Source organism: Eptesicus fuscus, chromosome 5, assembly GCF_027574615.1.
Source record: "Eptesicus fuscus isolate TK198812 chromosome 5, DD_ASM_mEF_20220401, whole genome shotgun sequence".
Taxonomy (NCBI): domain Eukaryota; kingdom Metazoa; phylum Chordata; class Mammalia; order Chiroptera; family Vespertilionidae; genus Eptesicus; species Eptesicus fuscus.
Genome location: NC_072477.1, coordinates 5,431,567 through 5,459,053, shown reverse-complemented (window position 1 = coordinate 5,459,053; position 27,487 = coordinate 5,431,567). Strand labels below are relative to the sequence as shown.

At 44.4% G+C, this 27,487-nt stretch overlaps 1 protein-coding gene across 5 annotated transcripts in view; it reads left to right on the top strand.

Moving 5' to 3' along the window:
• Positions 1-26,622, top strand: part of SETD3 (SET domain containing 3, actin histidine methyltransferase) — a 62,437-nt gene extending 35,815 nt beyond the window's left edge. For 3 of the 5 annotated variants that reach the window (XM_054715757.1, XM_054715756.1, XM_054715758.1), the window contains 7 exons: positions 11,695-11,753; positions 12,604-12,718; positions 17,687-17,761; positions 18,816-18,982; positions 19,811-19,896; positions 23,418-23,578; positions 25,268-26,622. In XM_054715757.1, coding sequence (XP_054571732.1) covers positions 11,695-11,753; positions 12,604-12,718; positions 17,687-17,761; positions 18,816-18,982; positions 19,811-19,896; positions 23,418-23,578; positions 25,268-25,720 — 1,116 coding nt within the window. In that variant the 3' untranslated portion in view covers positions 25,721-26,622. Of the gene's footprint in view, positions 1-11,694; positions 11,754-12,603; positions 12,719-17,686; positions 17,762-18,815; positions 18,983-19,810; positions 19,897-23,417; positions 23,579-25,267 lie in introns of those variants that run through there. The other 2 variants (XM_054715759.1, XR_008556033.1) reach the window with 2 other exon arrangements.
• Positions 26,623-27,487: the final 865 nt, after the last annotated feature.

The following is a 27,487-nucleotide window of genomic DNA, read 5'->3' as shown; positions in this document are numbered from 1 at the left end:
TCCATCAATGCTTGTTGAATGAATGAGTGAGTGAGTGAATGACTGAATGCCACAGAGCAACTCAGGAGCAATTGAGCATGGTTTAAAATGCAGTGCATGGAGGTATTTTGCAGACTGTGTGTTAGAAATTCACAGGTTACTGGAGGGCACATGATAGTTTGGAGGAAGAGGGGTCTTAAACTGGCTTAGGGTTTGGTGAAGTGACTCGGTTGGGGGCATAAATTACTCCAATTTGGAAAGGTATACCAAATGTCCGTTGTGGATATTGGGGGAAACCATTTTCCACATCAGGATTTTTTAGGGATAAATAAGATTACTTCTAGATTTTGCTACTTTTTTTTAGGAATTAATAGATGAATAGAAAAAAACAACAATGGTCATTTTGCCGAGCATAAAGTCTTAATTGACAGAGCTAATGATCTCGACAAACCTGTGTTGGAAATGTCACTTTATTTTATGTGCCTGAAAGTGCAGATGGGGAAACAGATTTTTTTCTTTTTGCGTAACTTAGGAAGAGTTCTCTTGTATGCCACCTTCCTCAGCCTGAGGAGCTGGAGACTAAATCTAAACTCGGAGTGCCTCATGTTTCCTATGAAAGAGTCAACAGTTGTCGTTAACTAACAGGCTCATGTCCTTCTCACAGTCCCCTTCCTCAGAGTGTCCGGGTGACCGTTAACTCCACGGTGAGCCAAACGTCAGCCTGGCCAGAGAGGAGCATCGCTGTCTCCCTGACCTGTGTCATTGCCCTGGTATTGTTTCCGTCTCTCTAGCTCCGGCCCTCCCAGGCTCCTCTGTTCCTTCTTCCCTGAGAAAACTAAGAGCATGTGACATGAACTCCTGTTTCTTGTCTCCCTGGGAAAGAATCCTCCCCAGTAGCTCAGGTGAGCCCTGGCTGTGTCAGGTGCCTGTGACATTGCTCTGTGCTGTCTCTTCATTTCCCTTCACTCTCAGACTTTCCTTCTGTCCCGTTTTATCCCTTGGTTTACAGAACATCCCTGTGCCTTTGAAACAATGTCCTATCCACCTTCTGTCTTTAACCACGGCTTTTATCAAGAATATTTCACACTCAGCCTGGCCCCTCCCCTCTACCCTGCCAGTGGCAAGCCCTCTGATAGGCCTGGGGGCACCATTCACCGATTCCAGGGCCCTTCCTAACATTCAGCCTTACCCTTCCAGCTCATTCTGAGTGTTCCCCAAGTTTCAGGACTTCAGGCTAGGGGTTAGATGTGGTTTTCAAAACACAGTTCTGAAGTCTCTTCTCACCTATGACTATAGTCAAAAGTCATCTTATATCAAAAGTGACTTAAGTCAGTATGTTGGATTTCTTGCTTTCTGTTCCTAGTGAACAATTCAATAAGGATCTCTTTTATAGGTGGTGCTGAAAAGGTATGCACTGATTAAACTATTCTTTCATTGACAGTTTGTTTCCACATATCGACTGCTCCAACAAAACGGTGTTCTTAGAATATGAGATAGTGTTTCCTCTGATGAAATGAGTGAAATCCACTTCATAAGTATTGATCAGTAAGGCATTTAATGAAGAAGCTGTAAGGCAAAATGTAATTGTTATGGAAAAGGAGTAGTGAGATTCACATTTTCTGACGTACTGCTTGGCCATCACTCGCTGTTCTCACGAGCTGGAAGCCCTCACATTCTGGCCTTCCCTGTCCTCCGCCTCGGTTTCACACCCTATTGACTTTCAAGGTAGACTAACTAAGAACACTTTATAGAAGACTGTCTTTATTTTTTATGTTTTCCTAAGTAATTTTAATACTTTTGGGAAACTAGACAATAAGTATTGATGACATCTTTGTGTCTGTTTTTATTTATTTATTTATTTTTTACTTTTATGTTCTGGGGGTATAGTAGTGCTTTGAAAGAGTTGGATACCCATTTTAGATTTTTAGTGAAATGAAAGAGAATTTTTTATCAACTGAAGATGAATATAAAATCTCTCTCTCTTTTTTTTTTTTAATGAAAAAGAAAGCTCTCAGCTACTCTACCCAAAGGCACGGACATTTTAAATTACATTTGCTTAGTCAAGTGGCTGTCTTGACTTGCTGTAACAACATTCTGTTTGACTCTAATAAATATAATGCTATAATTCAGTTCATTGCAGTTTTAATGGGATTAGTTTTACCAGTAAGGCTAAAATATTTGTTTTATTTATTAAATCTCAGGATAATATGTTTAAAAGTTCCCTTCAGGAGATACAAAGAGGTTATCTAGACTTTTCTGAGCAGTAGCTCTTTATTGGCAATTTGATATTATAACCCGAGAAGTGGAGTTACCTCGTGCTCTGTGGCCTCTGTACCTCACTTCCCCTTCAGATGGAACATAATTCCGCTCCACCCATGGTGACCAGAGAAATAGTGTTGGGGATTTTCTCTTTGATTGGTACCTTTTGAGCACAGTGTAAGCACAGGCAGTAGAGAAAAGGAAGGACCGAGAATAGTTATGAGATGGAGAAGGGACCAGCGCTCTCAGGACTGGCTGTCCCCACACTCTGCCCACAGACGCACTGAACCCAGAGCTGTGTCCCCAGATTCTGCCAACAGATATGCCTGCATGGGCCTGGAAACACACTGAACTCAGAGCTGTGTTCTCAGACCTGGGTTCCTGTGACCCGCAGCCGGAAGTGGTGCAGCAGGGACCTTTACCCTCGTTGTGTTATCATTGGGATTTACTCAGAGCAGCTGGTAACAGAGTAGCACATGGTGATGTATGGATATTCCTGCGAAGTGCCTAAGACTGTGGGCACTGGGAGATTAATGCAGCTGTGGGAGTCCTCCTGAATTAGGGTTGACTCACTCCATCAGCACTTGGCCTTCCTTATCCGAACCCGAGTCTGACATATATCAGTTCTCGGGTTCTGTGTCGTATCCTAGCCACTCACACACTTACTCAGCTTCCTTCAGACTTAAAGGCAAAGCATTTAAGGGTCCAAGGTTCATTTCCCGAACAACATGACAACTAGGAGAGTTGAAAGTAGCAGAAAGATGTCAGAACTTGGAGATAATGCTACTTTTATGATTGATAAAGCTGTGGGGTATCTCAGAGGCTGTTCAGAAATATCACGAAAATGATAAGAATTCCAGATAATAGAATATTGGAGCTTCTTGGGACACAATTCTAGTGAAGAGAAGACCAGAAAGTAAATTGCAGATGTGAGTCCGTTCTTTAAACTGGGTGAAGGAAAGGAACACAACTCTGCATGCATTTGGTGTGGACGGTTTTCTGGGACAGGGCCCTTCACATCCAGAAGGAAGGGAGCTGGGCTAGATGGGCTCCGGTTACATCCAGGTCTGCGATCTTATGACTGTCGGCAGGAGCTTTCAACTGAATATGGTGTCCTTTCTGGTGGTTTGGGAAGTAATAGATTTAGTCATAGTTTTGCTAATATTGTCTGCCTCTAAGCTTTATAATGTCCTTTCAAACAAATTTACACTGAATTTTAAATGAGAGCAATATTTACCAACCATTTTTCTAGAATTTCACCCAAAAAAATGTATTTACCATATCAGAACTTATGCTTTATTTATAAAAGTAGGATAACTAATAATCCTTTGCTTTGAACTTCAAAAATGCGTTGCCTAGGTCCTTATCCCAGCCCCATCATTTATTAGTTGGGTAACCTCGGACATGCCATTAACTTCTGTGTCCTTCCGTTTCCTCATCAATACAAGGGCCCACTAACAGTGGCCATTTCATAGGGATCAGGGTGATTTAGTTATACAGTCCACATCAGGTTCTCAAAATTGAGTTCCTTACAGAGTGCTTAACAGATGGCACTACCCCTCCTCTCTCTCAGTCTCTTTCTCTCTCTCTTACTCTCTCCTGGAGATCCAGAGAGCTTTCCCATGCACCGACCCCTGGCAGTTCCTCTCCTGGGACAAGAGTTTGTATGCATGCTCTCCTCTCAGTGACCAGTGACTCTGATCACACTAGTGAATAATTTAACCAGAGTCCAAAGTCTTCATCCTGAGTCACTGAAAGCTAAAATTGAGTGAAAAAGAAATACTATGAAGCCAATAATAAGTTCTTGCTTGCTTTTTTTGATAAAATTATGTTCTTCTAAAACAGTAACTGCCTTAACCATTCTGTTTATTTCTAGTTAAATTGGAGGGGTTGCAAGAATGCGTATCTTGTGAATAAGCATTGGTCATGTGGTGGGAACTGTCCACCATCTTCGCGGAGCAAAGGAGGGGTGTGATCGTGATTTAGAATCCTTAAGTTTCTCAGCAGATGGAGATATTTTGGGGAGAAGCATGTCAAAAGGCAAAAACACACACAAAGGATTTAAGACTTAGAAGATAGAAGGTGCTTGTCTGGCCCCCTTTTCAGATGAGGAAACTGAGGCACAGGGTTGGGTGATCTGAGATGGCGCCGAAAGTGACGGGCTAGTCTTTTCACAGGTGCGCACTCTGCTGGCTGAGCTGGAGTGTGGTGAGGAAAATGGTGACTCTCTGGTACCAAGGACTGGTGGCCTTGGTCATTTTGCTTCTCGTTGGATTCTAAAAATAGAGTAGTGATTTCTTTTTTCTTTTTATTTTTTTGTTACTCCTCACTTGAGGATATTTTTCCATTGTTTTTTTGTGTGTTGTTTTTTTTTTTGTTTTTTTTTTTTTTAGAAAGAGTGGAGGAGGAGAGACACACAGAGAGAAACAGCAATGTGAGAGAGACACATCAATTGGCTGCCTCCCACATGGGGACTGAGCCTGCAACCAAGGTACAGGGCCTTTACCAGAATCGAACCCGGAACCCTTCAGTCCCCAGACTGATGATCTATTCACTGAGCCAAACTGGCTAGGGTGAGTAGAGCTTACTTAAATAAATGTGCTGAAAGATAGATTGGGGTGAAGGGGAAGAGAGAGAGAGAGAGAGAGAGAAGATTCTTTGACCCCTACATGGTGGGAAAATATTCTGTTCATAAGAGATGGAAGCAAGAAGGAAAAGGGGACCAAAAGCTATTTCTTGGGAAGCCTGTGGGAAGAGTTTCTGCCAGGGGTGCCCACGTGGGCAGAGCTCTTGACGGGGATGTGGGAACCAGATTACCTGGGTTGTGATTGGATTACCTGGTCTTCTCTCTCTCTCTCTCTCTCTCTTCTCTCTCTCTCTCTCTCTCTCTCTCTCTCTCTCATCGCCTTTGGAGTCATGGTGGTGTGGAAAGTTGTCACTTCTATATTCTTTCTTGTCATTCTGGCCATATCCAGAGAGAGGAAATCTGTCCACCAGGTGGCAGCTCTCCACCATGCAGGGAGCAGGTCAGGGGAAGTGTACTTCTTACTTGGATGCCTCTTCAAACGAGGCATTAAGAATTTCCTGGTGGTCCAAAAAGATGTGGTCCTTGCCTCACTGAGCATACCTACTGTGGGGAAGAAACATTAATGGAATGTGCGGACACACACACACTAGCAAGCTGAGGTCAGCCTGGGAAAGAAGGCCCAGGGCTGGGAGGATATGGAGCAGAGTAACCTGAGTGGCTGGAGAAGGTGGCCCTGAGGAGGGGGGTCTGAGTAGCCTCTTGCATCATCTGTTTTTTAAGTCACTTACCTGGCTGCCCCTATGTCGAAGCCCCAGAGGATGTTCACCTGTCTGTCCACCTGTCACACAGCACCTAGCGGAGTGCTTTCCACTTCAGAGACAGTCAGTAAATAAAATAGTTGGTGGGTGAATGAATTTCTAGTCCTAACCTATCTTCAACTTTTTTCTGAGACAGTAAATAGTGTAGAATGACTAAAGAATTGACAGTCAAAATGTTGATTGATTATGCCTCAGTTTGGCTGATGGTCCATCTTCAGGGTGTACAAACAGTAACCAGTCGAGTTTTGAAACTACATAAATTTCCATTTAATTTAGATTGGATGCAGGCTATAGATTTCAGTGTCTTCCTATGAAAACAATTCTTCCATTTTAAAGTAATTTTATACATTTATTGAACCATGTTGATATTTCTCCATTAATCTCATTTTCTTAGTTAAAAACTTTTTATTAAGTAATACTCATTATAGAAAAATTAAATATACATATAAGTGAAAAGCAAACAATTTAAATGGGATGTGTATCCTGTATTTATTTGATTATATTGAGTGAATTCAAAGAACTTTATGATGGAAAATTCCCTGAAGAGTTGGATGTAATCTGTATTTAAATATAAAAGTCTTAAAAATTGATTTTTTCCTTCAAGAGCCAAATTCATGAACCATGCTTTGATTCTGATTTATGGTCATCAAAACTAAATTCTAGATTCAATAGATATTTTCAATTTGTCATTATGTTAAACTGTGTTACATCCACTTGGAGAGTGAAATATGAGCAGAAGGGCTGGCTGACCTAGAAACATGCTGCCTGCCTTACACACTGCTTCTGTCAGCTGCCTGGGGGGCCCGGTGTTTCAGGGCACATTTTCCTTCTGCCCCCCGTTATTTCTGCCTTTGCTCTGTTTCTCCTGCCTGCCATCTTTGGGTCTCCTGTCAGCTGTCCGCTTTCTTCCTTTCCTTTCCCATCTCCCACGTGCCTCAGTCAGCTCCTTGTAGCTCTTCCCTGAGCCCCTCCTCTGGGGGTGGTGCGATCCAGGCCTTCACGGTGGCTCCGTGGAGCTGCCCGGGCCTCTCGCCCTCTCCCTACTTTGCAAAGAACCTAACGTTTGCTGAGACACCAGATCCACACTGTGCTCTGGGGAGGGTGCCACGGGGCTGCCCTATGGAGGACTTTCTCATAACATCGAAAGCACCAGCGATGTCTTGGTTATGTGAGATGGGGTCACATTTCCACAACTTACAACTGCACCCTCACAGAAAGGTCAAGTCTAAGGTCTGTAAGTGATTGTATCCTTACAGAAAAAGGAAGTGGAACCATCACTAGAGTTAGGTGTACCAGTCCACAGCTAGTTAACCCGACTGTTCCTTTTAACGTGTGCTTAAGGAGTGAGGCCAAATACAGTCTTAGACATGTTTTAGTTAGAATATTTTAATTGCATACTGTTATGTTTTTTTGTTAGAACAAACTAGGTACAGTTTTGTCATTCCTGATACTACAGAGCCATTACTGAGTCACTGAACTACTGTATGTAGTGTTGAAATTAGCAATTGGTTATATATTATAGCAGGCTATAAATTCTTTTAAATACAGTGTTTAGGAGTCATTTTTATGAACTGAACCACTTTCCTTTTAGTATATTTAAATGCCTCATTGAGGGTGATTATTAAATGTATTCAACTTGGTTTCCCTATAAGACTCAGTCTAGGCAGAAATGAGTGTGTATTCGATGGGAAGTGTGTGTGTCTTAGAGGCCGTTTATGTGTTCTAATCCTTTTTACCCCTCCCCCCCTTAGAGAATTTTGAAGCTTTCTTTAGGTTAAATGTGTTTCTTTTGAGAATTATTTTGGGAAATACCTTTATATATGAGTGTGTATTTTTATTATTCAAAAAATGCTTTTTGTTAGATGCTAAAAAACAACAACTTTATAACTCAAATGTGTTTTGTTCCTGGTCAGAACAGTTAATGTTTCAAAGCTCTTTCACATCTAGATGTTTCTAAATCAGGATTCACATAATAATGAATTCTGCTTATTTTGGGTTTCCACAAAGGTTTGTTGTCTGAGCTTAAAATAAGACTGCAGCTGATCTGCGTAACACATATTAACTGTTTATTTAGTTTAAGTACATGTCTGTATCTCTCATTTCTGATCAACCTGGAAAATTTGCATGCTGCAGAGCAGCCATCTTCTTTTATACTTTATTAAATATCTGTCAATTATAAATATCAAGGTTTTACATTAATGTCAAGATAGTACATCAAAAATTCATGGAATATGTGACTTTTTCCAAGGGTATTTAATACTTAATGCATTTGTGTCATTTTTCTTTCCAGAGATATTGACAGGTTTTATTAAGTGTTTGTTAGGGAGATTTCATTTTTATCAAGGGACTATGAAGAGAAGCTGCATGCTAAATCAATTTTTTAAAGCCAGAATATTGTTCATTTTTTCATCTTCAAACTCTTGTAATCCATAGGTTTTATGTAAATTTCTTCTTGGTTTATTTTTGTTTTATGTGAGTGATAGTTCAAGACAGAACTTTAATAAGGATCAAATATGCTGACTGTAGTGCTTTTTAATTTCCTTAAGCATAGCCACCAGACCCATGCAATATGGTAAATTCTTCAAAATGTCATACTTACATATTTAGCAATATTACTTCTTTTTATTGAAGCCAAACAAATGATTTTAGATATTAATCTTTCCCAAACATAGTGATTATTTTGTACTAGGTACAATATTACTGTGCCTCATCTGCATCCCTCCTAGAGAAGGGCGTGGGAGGGCTTCGCTGGGGTGTCTGGCTAGGCATAGAAAATGCGGGCCCTCTTTTAAAAGCAAACTCTTTAGGGCTTCAAGTCTGATTATGAGCTATGGCAGTTGTTAATTTCTCCAAGTGCAAATACTTATAATAATGCTCAAGAAAGTGAAAACACCAATCGCTTAAAAAGCTCAGACAATCCATGGCTAGTTTCCCATCCTGTATGTGAGGAGGGGAGGGGGTTTGCTATGGCAGACCCAAGATCTCTCCTTCACTGGTGCCTCAGCCGGCCAGACACCCCCTCTGCACCCCTCCTCTGTATATCACAGCTGCCCAGCTAACTGCCCATGAAGAGTAAGTTTTCTGTTTTAATTTATATGTTTATTTTTGAAGTACAGGTTAATAATACCTTCTACTGAAGAAGTATGTCATGATAAACAAAATCCTTACAGGATTTTGCTCTAGAAAGTAAGGAATAATCAGTTATCCTTCCTTTAAAGTATGAGCTTAAATACTGGCATCTAGGAACATTTTAGGAACTTTCAGGTAACTTCAGGTTAAGATTACAGTTTTTACAAGACATATTTTTAAACCTTAACTTGGTCTTCCACAGGCTTGGTTTCTAAGCAACAACAACAACAGTATCATTCTGTCCAGTGTTTTAAAATATATCACTCTCCAGAGCTTCAACAAAGAGTGGTTTGGAATAGACATTTTTCTTATTGTTCATTTTTTTCAGGATATGTGAAAATATTTCTTTTCGGAGCTAAATGTTTTTCATATGCAAATCATTGCTAATCTTTCATTGTTTAAAGATCCTTGTAAAACTATTACAGAATAATTTTAAGAGGTAGAGTAGGTGTTTTTGGAAACAGATTTGCTGGAGTAAAGCTAAAGCCTCGCCATGCTAGCTAGATAAAGCCTTGCCCTGGTGTGACTGTCACCTGTCCACCCTGACACCAGTAGGTGGCGATCGTGCCACAGTAGTGAGAGCCCTGGTGAAGTGGGAGTGATTTGCTTTTCTCTTCTCGCCTTTCTCGGTCCTGTCACATTTTGCTTCAGTGTAACTGTTAGGTTCATGCGTCTGTGGCGGGTAGCTTTTTCGACCAGAATTATGTGCAGTAGGCACACTGTATTTTTTTAAGCAGATAAGAACAGCTATTTCTGACAGATTCTGAAGATATTACATAACCCCACAGCCAAAATACTCTTAATCTGAAGAAAGCATTTGTGTATTTTTCTTGAGTTTTCTTTACAACTTCATCAGGACTGTGAGCGTGAACTTATATTTTTGGTAAGAAATGGATACAAAGGAAGGGGAACATTTTGTAGAGTGAATGCTTTGTCTTTTTCATCATTAAGGAGGTTGCTGTCATTTGAATGGTTTCTGTATCGTCCGAAGCTATTTAAGATGTTCCAGTGTCGAGTGTCGGGAGATTCTTTTTTAAGTCGTTTTGACAGCCAAGCATTCCAGTTTTGAGAATTTTCATTTTTTCTCCTATTTAATAAGCCGAACTTTTGGGGAAGGGGCGGGGATCAAGTTTTTGAATACTTATGGGATTTAGCATTGGAATTTACCAACTTTCAAAATACCATAGTACATTCCACAGTTTAAATGAATTAAAATATTTTAAAATAAGAAAAGCAACAATGCTTTCCCACCTCCTGGAGTTTGAAAAGAGGTGGGATGTGCCGGGGATACGAGGCTTTATTTCATTGTAAGCAAAAGGAAATTTTAGCCACAGAATTTCTGAGGTTTTCTATGGTGCTTTTAATCATCAGATCAGTTTTGGAAAGAGGGACAGTTCTTCTTGCTGAACTTGTACTTGTGTGAGGAAAAGCCTGAGCACTGCTGTGATTAGGTTTTGTAACTCAGTGGAAAACATCTTCCAGACTCAGGACACAGCCATGCCTGTCGTTGTTGCAAGAAGAGGAAGTGAGAAGCTCCGATCCGTCTCTTGGGTTCTCCCACCTTAGTTGGTTGACCATGGCATCGATCTTTTTAATCCCAAAGATCGGCTTTCCTGATATTCCTAGAGGAGCTAGAAAATGCCCAGGGCAGCACGTTATTTTATGTATTGGCTTAAAACTTCTTCTTTAATTTCATTTTTATTACAACACTTAAAAGCTACGTGACTATTTTTATATGTTGACTTTCCTTCCAAAGGGTTAAAACTGGGCTAGGGATTAGAGGGGAGCAGCGGGCACCTGGGAGCTAACACCCAATTGGCAGCCTTTTGTAATATATAATTTGCCTAAAATTGCGCACTGAGCACAAGCTTTTGTTTTCTAATTGATTTACGGTTTGAGCCACTTTTACCTCATCCCCTACTGTCCTGCATACGGTGCCAGCGAGTACATTACAGTGAGCGATGATAAATTACTGTGCACTTGTGATGCTAATGCGTCAAGAGTAAAAACTGCGTGCTACATGGAGCTTCATGCATTAACAGTGGTGCAGACACAGAACAGCAGAATTTCATTTGTATCTCAGAAATCACCATTTGTTCATTTGATCACTTACTGCAATCTGTCTATCAGACTGTAATTGAAACTGAAGATTAAAATGATACTGTTACAGCTTTTAATTCCTTAATTGAAACAAAGTTTTTAAGTGCTTGCTAGGTCTAAGGTGCGGGGGAGGGCAGTGTTGTGAAGAGAAAATATGAAATATATAAAATTTTCTCGTAAGTGAAGTTTTGGATATTTTCACAAATGTTCTTTTGTCAAGAAAAATATGTAGTAATATTTAAATTTGCGATCTCTATTTTTCAAAAAAAAGTGTTTGTGAAATTTATTTTGTAATTTCAAAAAACTGTATTTTTCTTGATTTTCTGTCCTGGAGCCACATTTACCATGTAGAAGATTCATTTGCACATAGCACGTTGATTCCCATCCAAATGATTTAAGTCAGAGATAAATGAAAGAACTTTCCATTTATTAGAGTGCCTTTAATTGTCCCTTTTATTGATGTAAGGGGAGATGTGAAATCTAGACATAAGGGCCGCGTGGCACATTATGGCACAAGACACAAAGGAAGTCCGCACGATGGACGCTGGACTTCGTGGGCTCCAGGTTTCTGTCGAGTGGGCGTGCCTACCTTTTGTGAAGTCAGTCCACCTTAAATTTTATTTTTGTGCCATGTCCATGGGTTCTAGTATGGAAAGAGGAAAAAGCAGATTTATGGCGGCTGCTGGGCACAACAAATTAAGTTGACAGTGATGTATGAGAGCATAATAGCATGATGATCCCTCAGCAGCGGCTGGACGCCTCCTGCTTCATTTGGCTCTTGTTAGGATCTGTTAGGCAGCTAAATAATGAAATTCTGCTGACTGATTTCTGTTTTCCCTCTTTCTCTTCTCACCTCTGCTTTCTAAAACTTCTAATTCCCAGACCCATCCTCATGCCAACAAACTGCCCTTGAAGGATTCTTTCACTTATGAGGACTACAGGTTGGTATGGTGTGTGTGTGTGTATGTGTGTGTGTGTGTGTGTGTGTGTGTGTGTGTGTGTGTGTGTGTGTGTTGGGGGGTGGTTTCTAAGTGAATTTGGGCTCTTGGAAGTGAGAAATGCTTCAGCAAGAAGTGACCTGTGTGGCCATTTAAAACCTCAAGACAGAGACAGTCTTTTCAGAAGTTATGATGACAGCTGGGACCGGTGTCAGCATTTTAATAGCTGAGGAGAAATTGCCATTCACCTGTAATGGTGGGGGATTAGTTGAGGCAGCCAAGTGATATGCTTGGGTGGTCGTGAGAATTTTTTTTTTTTAAAAAGACTGTTTTGGTGTAAAGTTTTGGTCTTCATTTAGAACAAATGATTTAATTCACTGCACATTATAATAAAAACTAGCCTCCACATTTTGTAGCATTCTTAAAGGATTTCTGATCAGAAAAGTTATATTGTTCGCTTTTCACTGAGGCTTAAAATAGGTACAGACTCAGCATTGGGTAAAAGAGGGTGGGGTTCATCTTGATGGGGCAGAGAAGACCCAGGGCGGGGAGAACTGTTCTGGGCCCTCCTCCAGAGTCTCCTTCCAGGCCTCGGACTTTGCGGGAACATTCTGCCTTAGTAGCTCACTCCTGGATTCCCTGTGGCTCCCTTTCCTTCCACCGCCCCCTTCCTGCTCTAACCCTAGGGTTAATTTTAAATGCTGTGGAGGAAGCCTACCTGTCACCTTTGGTACTTAGGAAAGCTTTAAAGAGAGGTGAGCAGTCAGACAAATCTCAGCTTCTGGTCGGGTTACTACTGGGATGGGCTTTCAAGTGTCCTGACCCTAATGCACCTTTCCTCTGCTCGGTACAGGTGGGCAGTCTCTTCTGTGATGACACGACAAAACCAGATTCCCACGGAGGACGGTTCCCGGGTGACCCTGGCTCTCATTCCTCTGTGGGACATGTGCAATCACACCAATGGCCTGGTAATGACCTCCGCGGTGTTGTGCTTAATCAGAGAAGCCATTGTGGTTAAACTTGAAAGTGGGCATTCCACCTACAAACCATTTTCTCCCGATTGCCTCCTCCAAAGGGAGCAGACACCCCTCCCGCTGCCCACAAACAGAGGCTGGTGTTTTTCTCTCCTTGTGCTTACTTACTCCCGAAAACCGACCGGGAACTTGAATCTTACATCACTTTTGAAAGCCACAGTGAACTGCATTTATTTGTGAAGCCATCATTCCAGCATAAACATTAATTTTCTCACGTTATTGAACCACAGACTAAACCAAGTTTTTGTCTTCTTTTTAAAATACCGATTTATTGAAAAACCTTTCTTTCTTGTTTTCCTTTTATGTTCCTTGTTTGCTTCCTTTGCTGACTGGACTCCAGTTATGTACGGTTCTGTGGTTCCTTCCTGCCCGCTCCCTTCACCTGACACACTGACACATCCTTGGCCCCAATTATTAACCTGCTTTTGTTTGGGAGCCGGTACTGGACTCCTGGTGCTGGGGCGGGAGGGGGTGCACTTGGCCATTGGCCTTGACTGCAGGACTCATTTGGTATCATCAGACTGGGGAGTGCTGGGTAGGAGACATGAAGAAAACGGAAATTTTATGATGATTGTTAATTACGATGCACAAAAGGAGGAAGCTGCTCTGTGCTTCTCAGCATTCTCTGGATTCCAAGTAACAGCGAGGTTGATGGCTCTGTGCTGAGAGATGGGTGTCTGAGAAAGAGATCCTGATGTTAGTGCATCGAAATAGGATCAACTTCAGAATAGTTGGCATTTTTAAGCCTTATACTGGTATACTGGTTTGGTTAATTTTTTGTTCATCTTTTTTCAATGTCATCTTTTTTTGTTATTATTAGCAGTATTATAAATGGAATGGAAAAATGCTGTAAATGAGTATTTCACATTTAATTCCACAAAACAGTCAGCGCATGTGTAAAATTGTATACCCTCCTGCTGACCTGGGAAGGTGTAGCAACAAGTACACGCTGAAATTATAGCAAAGTAGTCTCACCTTTATACTTACATTTTTGCCTTAATTTATATATACTTAATGTAATTAGCCATTTTAAGGAATAGTAGCATGTTTTACCATTTATTTTCATTAATGAATAATATTTTACATTCTTGATTCTTTATTTACTTTCCCTTCAGAGCTGTTTTAAACTGATCATAAGACTGAAGTTTTAATATTTTCAAATAGCTTTTAATATTTGACTATAGTATTTTTCTTTTTTCTTTTTATGGAAAAATAAAGATATTTTGTATTAGAGCAATTGGTTCCCAAACTTGATTGATCATTACGGTTTATTTTTTTATATCTAAAATTTTTTAAAAGTACGCTTTATTGTAAACACACAAAACCAGTTAAACAGTCCAGAAGCTGGTGCTGTGAATGCAGCCCTGCCCAGCTGCCGGGCCCCTGCCCGGGGCCTCCCAGGTCACTGGTGAGGGCTTCCTGTGCATCTCTCCCAACCTTCACTGCGCGTGTGCACTCTTACACACTCCCATACACACTGGTTTTTTATGTTGCTTTCATGTAAACGGGGTTAAACTATTCACTTTTCCCTCTAAAAGTAAAGAAAAAAGTTAGATTACCTCAAAACAAAAATAATGAATTGATGACAACTTTTCATGCTGTATTTTTTCTAAATACCATCTTCAACTCTCCACAGTCCTGGCAAAAACACTGCTCACCTTCAGAAGGTTTACCCACCACCACATTAACCTTTCCTACAGTTAACCTACACCTTTGTGGAGCTGTTTCCATTGTAATTGTACACCCTGGTGGGAAATTTCATCTGGTAGAATTTAAGAATCTATTTTAACACTGCAAAATTGTGTATGCTATGTATTAGCAGTTAATCTCTTTTTAAAAGGTACTTGAAGTTAAGGCTGGCTTTTCAGACAGTAGATTTTCTTCTGTGTGTGTCGATCCTGACAGTTGGTGTCTGTCTGTTCTGTCATTGAGGGAGTAGACAGAAATTTGTAACCCAGCAACGCTGTGTGCTTCCCACAACGTCTCCAAACCTGCTCTCGGAGACAGTGGAAGATCCAGTCTGTGCCACTAAGGAGCACGGGAAGCAGAAGGAGACGAAGGCTGGTCAGATCTCTCAGCCATAGGCTCTGGTGAACATGAACTGATTCTGGCCACTCGCAGAAACAGATTCACCAAGTGTATGAGACGTGGTATTAAGCTGTGAGAAATAATATGTCTTTAACTTCAGCATGTCTTGTTCAGAATTCATGAAGCAGCAGGTTTCCTGTCTGGAGATTGTTGAATTTACAGAGAAGCACACTCCTGTGTGGTGCGTAGACCACTGTGTGAGCTCCAGTGGGTACTGTGTTGGAATAACGGGCCCTGACCGTTTGAACGTGTGACTCTGCAGTGAGGGTGTAGGAGCCTTGAAACTCACGCAGAATTGAGGGAGGCTCTTTTTCAGGGTCTTTCTGTTTGACTATTGAAAAATCTAAAACATTTAGATTCACATGAGCCTTCTAGTAAAAGCCCAGGTTTTCCCAATAGCAGAGACCTGTCCCCACTACACCCCCTCACACACAGGCCCAGTCCCCTGTGGTTCCTCAGACACCAGCACGTGCCCACCTCAGGACCTTTGCACCTGCTGTTCCCTCTGCCTGTACCACTGTCCTGGGATGTCTCCAGGACTCCTCACAGCACTCCTCAAGCGAGGCTGTCCCAAGCACCTGCACAAGATCACCTCGCCGCCCCTTCCATAAGCCTCCCTTCCTGTCCTGTTGTCTTCTGCATTTCTGCCTGTTCGTTTTTATGCATTGTTGGCCTTCCTCACTTCCTTGTTCCCTTCCCCGTCCCTCCTGCTTTCCCTGACTGCCTTCCTGTCTCTTTGTGCCCTGTGGCATCCCTGTGTGACCACACTGGAGTTCCAGACCTTCAGGGCTGGAGTTGATGGGCAGTTCCTATCCCATACCTTATTATCAAAGTCATGTTTGGGGTCAGAAACGTGATTTCAGTGTTGGGTAGGAACTTCATGGAGCTCTTCTGCCAGAATACCTGGCTTCGTTTATTTCTCATGGCTTTCCTGTTTCCTGTTGGTCTTGCAGCAGTGTGAAGGATGTCTAGATACTGGTTAGATACCCATTGCTTCAGGGTGTTGAGTTTAACAGTCAGTGTCACATGGTCTTTGATCCCAGAATGCTGTTCCCTAGACTCAAGGTGTTTATATTTTGGACCCAAACTCTTGGTACCTTTATTAGCAAGTAACACTTGTTTGCCTTGGATTTTGATTCTCTAGGGCAAAATGAAGGGTTCAAAAGTAATTAATGAGCCTTTACAAACAGTCTAGGAGACAGGGGGTGTGGGAGGGACAGACTCTTAAGAAGGCCCTGTTCTTCCGCTTGGGGTTTGTGCATCAAGGAAGGATTCTCGAAGGCAGTGTCAGGTATTAGGTACAGCGTGCTGAGCCCCCAGACACAGGTGAAGGGGAGCTCCCGCTCTGCCTGGCTGGGCCGACATGCAGGTAAATGCCTGCTGTGGGTGGAGGGGTGTCAACACAGAGGCTCTGGGGGTGCAGAAGGAGGCTGGGGTGGGTCTCTGGAGGAACAGGAGCAGAGGGTAATTCCCAGCACGAGGGTGGCTGCTGTGGCAGGTCAGTGGCATGTAGGAGGCTGAAGCTGGCCTTGCCCGAGTGTGTGGATGTTCTCCACAGGCGGAGTGGAGCACTGAAAGCTTTGGACTGGAAGGCATCACTGTGCCGTTGCCTGGGCTGCAGGAGGACAGGCCTGGAATTGGGGGCCCCTTGGAAGGTGTTGCAAACAAAACCAGGCCCTCAGTCATGCAGGGAGGGGCCTGACCATGGAGGAAACACTCCAAGAAAAATTAGAAAACAAAATGCCGCCCCCTGAGGTGGGCAGAGTTCTTTATGACTTGAGTGCCTAGCATGTCAAACACACGGCCTTGTTGGCATGCGGCCTAGGCCTTGGCATTGCCTGACCCCCCTCCCAGGGGTTAAGGGGAGATGCGGATTTGGTATTTATTTGTAATGGGCTTAGGAACTCTCACAAGGCTGCGCACAGCAGAAAGTGAATAGGGTACAACTAAGTTGTTTCTCCTGTGCTTATCTGAACATTTTAATGTCTCTAATTTCAGAGTAAATTATGCCCATAAGTTAGAAAGGGAGCTTTACTTTTTCCCTTATTCTTTCTCTATGTAAAACCCACTTAAGTTTCATAAAAGCCAGACATTAGGTAGAGACAGTATTTGCAAGTCAATGGAGTTCTCCTGAGCTCCTAAATCCACATTGCTCCTGGGGGCAGGGCCCCAAGGCTGGAACTTTGTAATAAATGGCTTATGTTTCTTTTGAGACCAAGTGATAATCTATCCTATATAATAAGAGGGTAATATGCATATTGACCCTAATGGCAGAACAACCGCTGGACCAGTCACTATGAGGTGCACTGACCACCTCTTGGTCCCTTTCCCCAGCCAGCAGGTTCCAATCACCTGATGGCCACCCACAGCAGGGGCAGGGCCAGCAAGTGGGCGGGAAAAGCCGATCTCTCAGTCTCCCCTCCCCCCTCTGCCCCCCTGCTGTCAGGCACCAATCACCCAATGGTGAATGGGAAACCAGGGGTGGGTGGTGGTAGGGGGCGGGGCCGGCTGCAGGCAGCTGAGGAAGATGGCCCTGATCGCAGGCCAAGCCTAGGGACTGTACCCACACACGAATTTCATGCGCTGGGCCTCTAGTTGAATATCTTTTCCTAAGAGTACGTCTTTTAGGTATAGAATCTTTCCTAAGAATTTCTGGTATAAATAGTATTAATTTAAAGTAACCATGGAGTTAGTTCTTTGCTCAGCTTTATAAAGCATGCACAGTGCACCCTTTTAAGTACGTGTGGGTAGCTTTTGTTCCCTACTTGCCCGAAACAGACCCTCCTGAGTGAGAGACCCTTGTTGTCCCCCCAGATCACCACTGGGTACAACCTGGAGGACGACCGCTGTGAGTGTGTGGCTCTGCAGGACTTCCGGGCTGGAGAACAGGTAGGCCCGGCTGCCAGAGTGGGGGCGGGCCAGTGGGCACTGAGCTCATGCTGGGTCGGGCAGAAAAACTGGGGACTTCTATTGAGGATTGTTTGGGAACGCATAAAGCTGTTGTAAACACATTGTGCTTTGCATCGGACCTTTGCATCCACAACAACAACGAAAAGATTTAAATGAAATTATTTGCACAATTGACCTAATATTTGTAAAGTTGTCAACTGAAAACAAACTTTGTGTTATGACAATAGAACAAATTTTTCAGTTTATAAACTTCATTGTTCTTATTTTTTTCCTGTTGACTAGAACCATTAAAAGGAGGCTATTTAAGTGGTAAAAACATAAAGGAACCAGGAACTACAAAATCTATCTTCTTGTACTTTAATCTGTGAATTTTTATCTAATAATGTGGGCAGGATTAAACCTTTCAGTAAGTTTTAAAAATAAGCACCTGCAAATAACTTCATTCTGTCTACTGGTCTTATGACCAAGCGGATAATACAAAAAACCCCAGGACTGGTGTAGATCATTGACGTTCCAATTGAGACAAAATGAAGACTATTTGTCCAACGAAGTACTGATCTGCTCTTTGCAGAAACCTGCATAGATCCTCCTGCTAGGTCAGAGTTGCCATAGGAATTTCTGGCAGACAATGCTTTGAACTCACTCCATTAGAGTGAGTCTTGTATTGAAAGCAGGGGAGGAGCGTGGTGAATTGTGGAGGGCATTGGTGAGGTAATAGTCCTGCTTTCCCAGGGGCCAGGATTGTGAGGAAGGCCCTGGCTCCTTCCTGTGCAGGGAGGCCTGCGGGCGGCGGAAGTGATGCTCCTGGCCTCCCTGATGGTTTGGGAAGTTGGGGAAATTGCACCCCTTGCCAAAACCTCCCGCTAGCACAGGTGGTGTACAGAATAGGATCCAAGTCAGCGCAGATCTACCTGGTTGCCTTAGAGTACAGTCATGTTAAGTGTACGAGAACTGATCCTTTGCCCTGCTCTGTGTTAAGAATGGATGTTAAGTTTCTTTTATGTCCCTTTATTTTTTCTTTACTGCATCTCAGATTTACATTTTTTATGGCACTCGGTCAAATGCAGAGTTTGTGATCCACAGTGGTTTTTTCTTTGACAATAATTCACACGACAGAGTGAAAATAAAGCTTGGAGTGAGTAAAAGTGACAGGCTCTACGCGATGAAGGCCGAGGTGTTGGCCCGCGCTGGCATCCCCACGTACGTAGAAAACTGGTCAGCTCTTTCCTGTGCTGCTTGAAATGCTTACCGCTGCATAATGTGTGTTAACAGAACTTCTCTACAGTTGGCCTTAATCCCTTTATCCCTATTGCACAGCGAGTTTACCCATGGAGCTGCCTGGTGGTTTCCCAGTGCCTCCGGTAAACATAATGGTGTCACTGGGAGCCTCCCAGGCAGTTCCAGGGCATGTGGCCTGAAATCCTCATTAAGTTAAATAACTACTTTGGTATCATTAATGTCTTTCACCTTGAAAAGGTTAATGACCTGGATCATTTTGTTTCATTTAATTCTTTGCCACCATTAGTTTCTGTAATGAAGTCGTGATCCTCAGTGATTTCAAGAATTTCTACTTAAATTCTTTAAGATTTTAGTGCATTTGAGGTGCAAAATGATAAAGAGGACAAGAATTATGATTCATTAGTTCTCCGGGGAACGGAGGAACCATTCTTAATGAAAATGGATTATCCAGGCCTTTTTCATTGAACTTGTCAATATTTGATTCATGATTAAAATGTGAACTCAACATAAATTATTGTTAACATTTTTTAGGAACCACAGGTATGCTTAATTCTCTTAGTGTGTTGTATGCAACCTGCGGTTAGCCTGTTAGATTGTAAGAATGGCCAGCAGAGACGGTCACGCTGTCTTCATCGGTCAGCGGCCTCCCCGGTGCAAGGGGCTTTCATAGTCGAGGCGAGGAGCTGGACCGCCTCATGCCAGCTGCACGCTCCGGAGGACGGCACGGGGATTGCAGCGGAAGGGGCTTCTCTGGGAGCAAGCAGGTGACTGATCTTCCTGTTTCGTCAGGTCCAGCGTGTTCGCCTTGCACTTTACGGAGCCGCCCATCTCTGCCCAGCTGCTGGCTTTTCTCCGAGTATTCTGCATGACTGAAGGTAAATCATTTCAGGAAGAAAATGTTCACTTGTCCAAAAACTCATGAAAATGTAAAGCATTGGGGTTCAGGTTAAAGATAAAATTGCTGAAAACTAAAGTACCTTTTGGCAGGAGGTAGGATAGCAGCAATGGAGAAAGAGGTTCTACTTTACGCTGAAAATGTTTTATTAAATCCTTGATGTGTTGTCAATATTCATTTCTTTCTACCTTGTTGGAAGAAAACTTAGAACATCTTGGATTGTCTGGCTGTGTCGAACGTTTACATTTGGAAATGGCAGTCGGTGTGCCTCTCGCCCAGGATGGCAGTGCTGTTTCCCTCGCCGTGCGCTGCTCTCCGTTCCCCAGAGCAGTTAGCGCGTAGTCCACATTGAAGTCACTGGGCAGCAGCGGCCTATGTGGGCCACAGGGCTTCCTTTGTTAACCAGCTCTGGGTTCTGATTTGAAGTCGCCAGCAGGCCTTTAATTCTGGGCGTCGGGTTAGAGGAAATACCGCTGCAAACAGTCTGCCTCAGTCACAGAATGTGCTTCCTCCACCTCCAGCCTCAGTCACAGAAAGAGTTAAATATATGTATTGAGAATCTGTTGGATGTTTGCTGAAGACAGTCTTGGGGTTTCTTACTGAGACGTGGCTTACTGTGTTTTTCCCCCCATTTTTCATCTAAAACTGCTGCACGTATCGGGTGCTGAGGCTTCATTTTTAATTGTGTGTGTTTGCTGTTCTTGTCAACTCCCTTAAACCCCATGTGTGCCAAACAGAGCGGTAGGAGGGAGTGAGAGGGAGTGAGGGAGTGAGCGAGCAAGTGGCCGTCTAATTGAACAGACAAGTGAGTGTCCTGCCCACAGCTCTGAGCACTGGGGAAGGGCATTGGGCCGTGGAGGGGACACCACTGGGCTCGCCCAGCCCCAGCTCCTCGACTTCATGTCTGGGTCCCGGGAAAGTGCTGCCCGGCCCAGGCCTTCCCCAGGATGGAGGTAGAGGACACTTAGTCCCAACACAGGGAGGCCATTTAGACACCAACTGCAGGACCCGCCAAGGCGCTGGATGGCACTTGTCCCTCACGCGCAGCCACAGAGCTGCAGCCTCACCGTCACCTTGTGCTTAGGTGGGGGTTCATCAGTTCTGTTTAATGAACCGAGTGAGGGGTTAACTGTGGGCTTTTCTTGCATGTAATATGGGGGTACAGAGTTCAGTGTCACAGTTTATATGCTGAAGGCGTTTATAATGAAGAGGAGATGGCCATGATGACCCACTGCGTGCCCCACGCGACACTAAGTGTGCCACATACTTTATGTTAATCGCTGTCACCTGGTGAGAGATAGGGCTTCCCACAGGCCTGATGTAGAGACACCAGTTCACAGAGGACGGGGGACTTGGCCACTCTGCCAGCAGGTGATGACCCTGACTCGGCTAATTCCAGAGCCCGCACCAGGCATCCCACATGGCTGCTGTTGGTTTGCAAATGACATAATCCACAGAAGAGAGCCTAGTCCCCCAGGGCCTGGTGGAGCCAGCCACCTCAGGTGACCAGATGCTCTCTCCTGTAGTGGCAGGTGAAGCTGAGGAACCCCCTGAGGACAGGGCTGGCCCCAGCATCTGTTAACAGGGGAAAGCCTGGGAAGTCAGCCCACTGCACGAGCCTCAGGTTCCTTTCCTGAGTGTTCCCGACCCCTCTCCTGGTGACTGCCTCTCTTCCCCTTGTGTGGGATCGATCCCGCCAGTAATGCGGAATGAGTGCAGTCTCCCTGTTCGGAAGGGGCGGAGAGAGAAGGCCGAGCTCCTCAGCTCACCCGCACAGAGGTGTAGCACGGGTCGGTCACGGAAAAGCACGAAAACAGTAACCTCAGTATTGGGGGGCTTCCAAAAACAACCACTAAAGGAACATTCTAATACTTTCCATCCTATATAATAAAGTGGTAATATGCAAATTGACCATCACTCCAACATACAAGATGGCAGCCCCCATGTGGACAAAAGATGGCCACCACAAGATGGCCAGCAGGGGAGGGCAGTTGTGGGCGATCAGACCTGCAGGGGAGGGCAGTTAGGGGTGACCAGGCCGGCAGGGGAGGGCAGTTGGGGGCAACTGGGCCGGCAGGGGAGGACACTTGGGGGGGACCCAGGCCTGCAGGGGGAGTACAGTTGGGGGGGACCCAGGTTGGCAGGAGAGGGCAGTTAGGCGTTGATCAGGCTGGCTGGGGAGTGATTAAGGGCTGATCAGGCTGGCAGGCAGAAGTGGTTAGGGGAAATCAAGCAGGCAGGCGAGTGGTTGGGAGCCAGCAGTCCTGGATTGTGAGAGGGATGTCCAACTGCCCGTTTAGGCCTGATCCCAAACGGGCAGTCGGACATCCCTTGAGGGATCCCAGATTGGAGAGGGTGCAGACTGAGCTAAGGGGACCCCCTTTCCCCTTGTGCACGGATTTCATGCACTGGGCCTCTAGTTACTTTATAAAAGAATATAAACTGAAGGATCAAAAATCTAAAAACCCAAGTGTTCTCAATCTTCTACTGATAAAGGTGACTTAATGAATTTCTTTTTTGAATATTATGTTAACTTCTATCTTGTTTAAAAAGAGGAATTACTTGGATCATTTTAGATTGGATGTGATTTTTTTTTCATTTCTCTTTTGTCATAGACAGTTTGTCATGTCAAGACAATTGATGTATCCTTGGAATTACTCTTAATACTGATAAAAGTTTGGTTTGCTGGCAACAGAAGTCCTTGCATTTGAATTGTAAACAGTGACAGCTGTGGGGCATTTTGCTCTGAAAGAGATCCTGTCTTATAATTGCATAAGGAGCCGGTGGGTTTCTTGAGCATGAATAGGACAGCATGTTTTGGTCTTTTGAAGATAATGTGCCAAGAGAGAAGCTGCTCAGAGCAGTTGTTGAGTCCTTTCCTCTTAAATATAGTTGAAGGAAATTGAGATGTTCATTTGCGTTTATTTGTAATTGCTATTTAAATTCCTGACAAGTGGACATCCGCACGTTTTTCATTAACTAAAATTTCTAGTCTTTTTTCTTGTTTTTCTTAAGTTTGTGGCTTGTTGTAAGTAGGGCTAAATAGCTTAGCCAGGTCAACTATTGGAATAGCCCTGATCAGATATAATTTAGAAGGCTCGCCAAGTGTTTTGCTGTTGTTTGTTTTCACACTTTACATTGTTCACCTAAATGTCTTTTTGACCCGTTTGGTGTGACGGAACTCATGGCTCATAGGGAGGGTGTTGTCCATATGCCGCTATAGATTGTCTTTTAAGAGTATCTCCTAAGACTGCCTACAGCTCTCAGTGCCCCTCAGAAACACCATGGAGCTGGAGGCTTCCTGTGGACCCAGCTGGAAGCCCTCCCCTTGTCTTCCTGCCCGACACTCAGCTCCCACTCACTCTGCTGAGTCTAGAAATGGCCTGGCTGACGAGATGCAGGAAAGCTACATCTTCGGAGAAGCTGTTTTGTAAGGTGGATTGCTTGTTTAAATGAGGAGTGCTGTTTCCGCTAACAGATGGCTGTTTGTACTTCTTGTAGAAGAACTGAAGGAACATTTGCTAGGAGATAATGCTATCGACAAAATTTTCACCTTGGGTAACTCTGAGTATCCTGTGAGCTGGGACAACGAGGTCAAACTCTGGACATTTCTTGAAGATCGAGCCTCGCTTCTTTTAAAAACATATAAGACAACCAGTGAGGTAACTTGATTGAATGAGGATTTGAGTTTTGTCCTGTTTTAAAAGATACTTAATAAGAGATTCGTTCCTACATGTAAATTGCTATAATTCTTTTTTTCTATTTAACACGTTTACACTCACTAAAATCATATTGAGGCATTGTTGATTAGAAGATAATGTTTACATGATTTGATACTTCTCTGTAATTTCTACTTCACACGATACAACAGCTAGAAGCTTTCATAAGTGTTTCTCATTCACTCATTCACCTATTCATTCAGCCAAGGGCCGAGCCGTGAGCCCAGCCCTGGGCCCATTCCTGCACAAGACCAGAGAACCTTTTTTATTTTTTTAGAATATATTTTATTTTTTTAAAAATATATTTTATTGATTTTTTACAGAGAGGAAGGGAGAGGGAGAGAGAGAGCCAGAAACATTGATGAGAGAGAAACATCAATCAGCTGCCTCCTGCACACCCCCCACTGGGGATGTGCCTGCAACCAAGGCACATGCCCCCGACTGGAATCGAACCCTTGAGTCCGAAGACTGACGCTCTATCCACTGAGCCAAACCCGTCAGGGCCAGAGAACCTTTTAAACCTCACTTTCTTTTAAAAGGTTCTCTGTCCCATGTGTTAAAGCACCATTTGAGTTAGGCCCCTCATTTTTGTCTTATGACTGCTTCATTGAGGCACTAGTGACCCGGTGCATTGATTCATGCACATTGAAAGGAAATTAATTAGCCAAAACCGGTTTGGCTCAGTGGATAGAGCGTCGGCCTGCGGACTCAAGGGTCCCAGGTTCGATTCCGGTCAAGGGCATGTACCTTGGTTGCGGGCACATCCCCAGTAGGGGGTGTGCAAGAGGCAGCTGATCAATGTTTCTCTCTCATCGATGTTTCTAACTCTCTATCCCTCTCTCTTCCTCTGTAAAAAATCAATAAAATATATTTAAAAAAAAAAAAGGAAATTAATTAGAAGGTGGCTTGTGGGGCAGGCCTGGGTGAGACAGGCCGGGCATGCCTTGGAGCCAATCTCCTGTGGTCCCTCCCCAGCCAGCTGCACCTGGGGTGTCGCCGTGGCTCGAAGGGTATCTTTGGAATGAGTGGGGTCCCTCAGCCTGGCCTGTGGGGATAGGGCTGAAATTGGCTCTCCAACATACCCCATGGGGTCCTGGAGTGCGAGAGGGCACTCTGCAAAGTTGCTGTCATACAGGGTGTGGAACGCAGATGCAAGTGTGCAGTAAACCAGATTCAGGGCCGACAGTGCCCCAGCAACAACATAACCCACGGCCGAAGGTGGAATCACCAGACCCCACAAAGAATCGGGCTCCCTCCTCTCTGATTTTGGGGTGCATCACCCAAGAACCACCACTGCCAAGTCACTGCAGCTCAGCAGCTCCTACATTGAGTGTCTGCCCCCTGGTGGTCAGTACGCATTATAGCAACCAGTCAGAGGATCATACACTTAGCATATTAGCCTTTTATATATACAGATAGTTCACACACAGCATAGTCACACTGCTGAAGTGTACATTATGATGTGAGTATATCGTCATGCAGCCACCTCCACAGTCCAGTTCTAAAACCCGTGTCACCCCCAAAATGTTCCTCATGCCCCCCACCCCCAGCAGCAGCTGATCTGCATTCTGTCTCTGTAGTTTTGCTGATTTAAACTTCTTGCGATTAATTGTGCTCTTTTTCATTTCCTAGGAAGACAAGTCCTTCTTGAAAAACCATGACCTTTCTGTTCGTGCGAGAATGGCCATCAAGTTGCGCTTGGGTGAAAAAGAGATTTTGGAAAAGGCAGTGAAGAGTGCAGCTGCTAACCGGGAATATTACCGCAAGCAAATGGAGGAGGGGGCGCCGCTGCCCAAGTACGAGGAGAGTAACCCAGGGCTGCTGGAGGGCGGCGGGGCGGACTCGAGGCTGCCCCTGGTCCTGCGCAGCCTGGAGGAGGAGGCTGGCGTGCAGGAGGCCCTCGCCCTCTCCGAGGTTGTCAGCCGAGCAAAGGCTGCGGAAAACGGGCTCATCAGTGGCCAAAACTCTATTCCCAACGGGACCAGGTTAGAAAAGGAAAGTTTAGATCCAGAGGAAAGGAAAAGAGCGACTGAAGACGCCAAAGAACCCTCAGAGAGCACCGAGGGAGTCAGCGAGCAGCTCTGAGGGCGCTCTGCCTGGAGCTCGTTCCGGGTTACGGACAGTCCCCTGACATCGCTGTGGTCCCTGGTTTCACGTTTTTGTTGTGTTTTTCTTTTCTGCAGAGAGGAAAGTGTTTTTGCTGCTTTATATAAAAATAATTTTTTAAGTTATTTAAAAAATCTAGCTTCCTTTTTGATTAAGATTGCCATCTTGCTTTTAGGCAAAACAAGTTATCAAACCATGACAGCGAAGGGGGAAGAGAGGTGCCGTGGAAGATTGTGCAGAGCCATTGTGGGCAAAGTGTTTTCTTCCTGGGGAAGAATTAGCTCCTCTCTCAGCTGTGCTTTTGTGGGCCTGTCATCCTGACAGCCAGAATGAAGGCCTGCTCTGCCTCCTGCCAAACAGGACGTGTTGGGGGCTGGGGGCTCCGTGCGGGAAGGGGGTGCAGTTGTACAGCCAGGAATGGGCTTGAGGTTTGGAAACTTGTCTGTGCAGAATCTTTTTTTCCCCTAAAAATGTAACACTCCATTACCAAAAGAAGAGGTAAGGTGGCAACCTTATTTTTAATAGTTTTAAATGTTGATGATAACCCTAATTATTAATTATACACATACACACCTAGTGATTTCTAAAGATTTGTTTACTTTTTGTGTTTTGTTTACTGTATTAAGAATGTGTCCTTTTTCCTTGAATCAACGTAGGACATGCATCATTCCTAGTTTTCAAATGTTGGCCCTGCGCTTAAAGTGATGCATTTGATTTCCAGTGTTGGGAGCGGAGTTTGCAGACCCAGCGGCCATGTTTTCCGCACCCAGGTTCAGAGTGAAGTGGCTTCCTGGCGCTTCTGGTTTTCACAACAAGCTAGAGATTTTCAAAGCTACACTTTTGAGTAAAAAGCCTTTATTAAAAGGAAAATGTGATTAATATATTTGTCTATTCCTTTTCTTTGGAGTGGGACAGGCTCTTTGAATCGCGCTTTTATGCAAACCACCAGGCAGGGATTTAGGCCGAGCAGTGCCATGCCGTGCTGCCAGGGGTTTCAGAGGTGATGGAGGCCTGTGCCCAGCCTCACCAGCTGCCAAGTGCTCAGACAGAGGCCTGAGAGGCAGGAACACAAGGAGGATGCTAAGTTCTAAGGGAAGCAAAGGCTTGGGGTGGCGTCCGGGTGGGGGGTGGGGCCATCCATCCCTAGAAAGCCGCCGGTTTTCCGATTACAGAAGCCAGTCTTAACTGTAAACTTCACATCGACTCTGATGTTCCTTTAAGCACATTCTTAATTTGAGGATGCCGTCTTGGTGAACATCGCGGCGTACAGGTCGTCCCAGGGTGGTCTTAGCCCTTCTCCTGCGAGAAGACGCTACAGATACACTGCTTTGCTCTGCTGTGCACCCGCTTCCGGAGCGGCGCGGGTCAGCTCCCTGCTGTGCACCCGCTTCCGGAGCGGCGCGGGGGTCCGCTCCCTGCTGTGCACCCGCTTCCGGAGCGGCGCGGGGGTCCGCTCCCTGCTGTGCACCCGCTTCCCGAGCGGCGCGGGTCAGCTCCCTGCTGCGGCGCCTGATTGGCCGCTTTCCTCTCTCTGAGTGAGGTTGGCAACTCTGTGATGCCTCTAACTTCCCTTCCTTGTTGGTCTGTACGCAGTTTGAACTTATCCGTGGGAGGACGCCTGTGGTGCCAACTCCCCTCAGCCTTGTGCCGAGGCCCTCTTTTAAAAATATTTTTTTATTAAGTTGATTGGGTGACTTTGGTCAACATGGACATATGGTGTCAGGTGTGGTTTCTGTGTTATAAGAT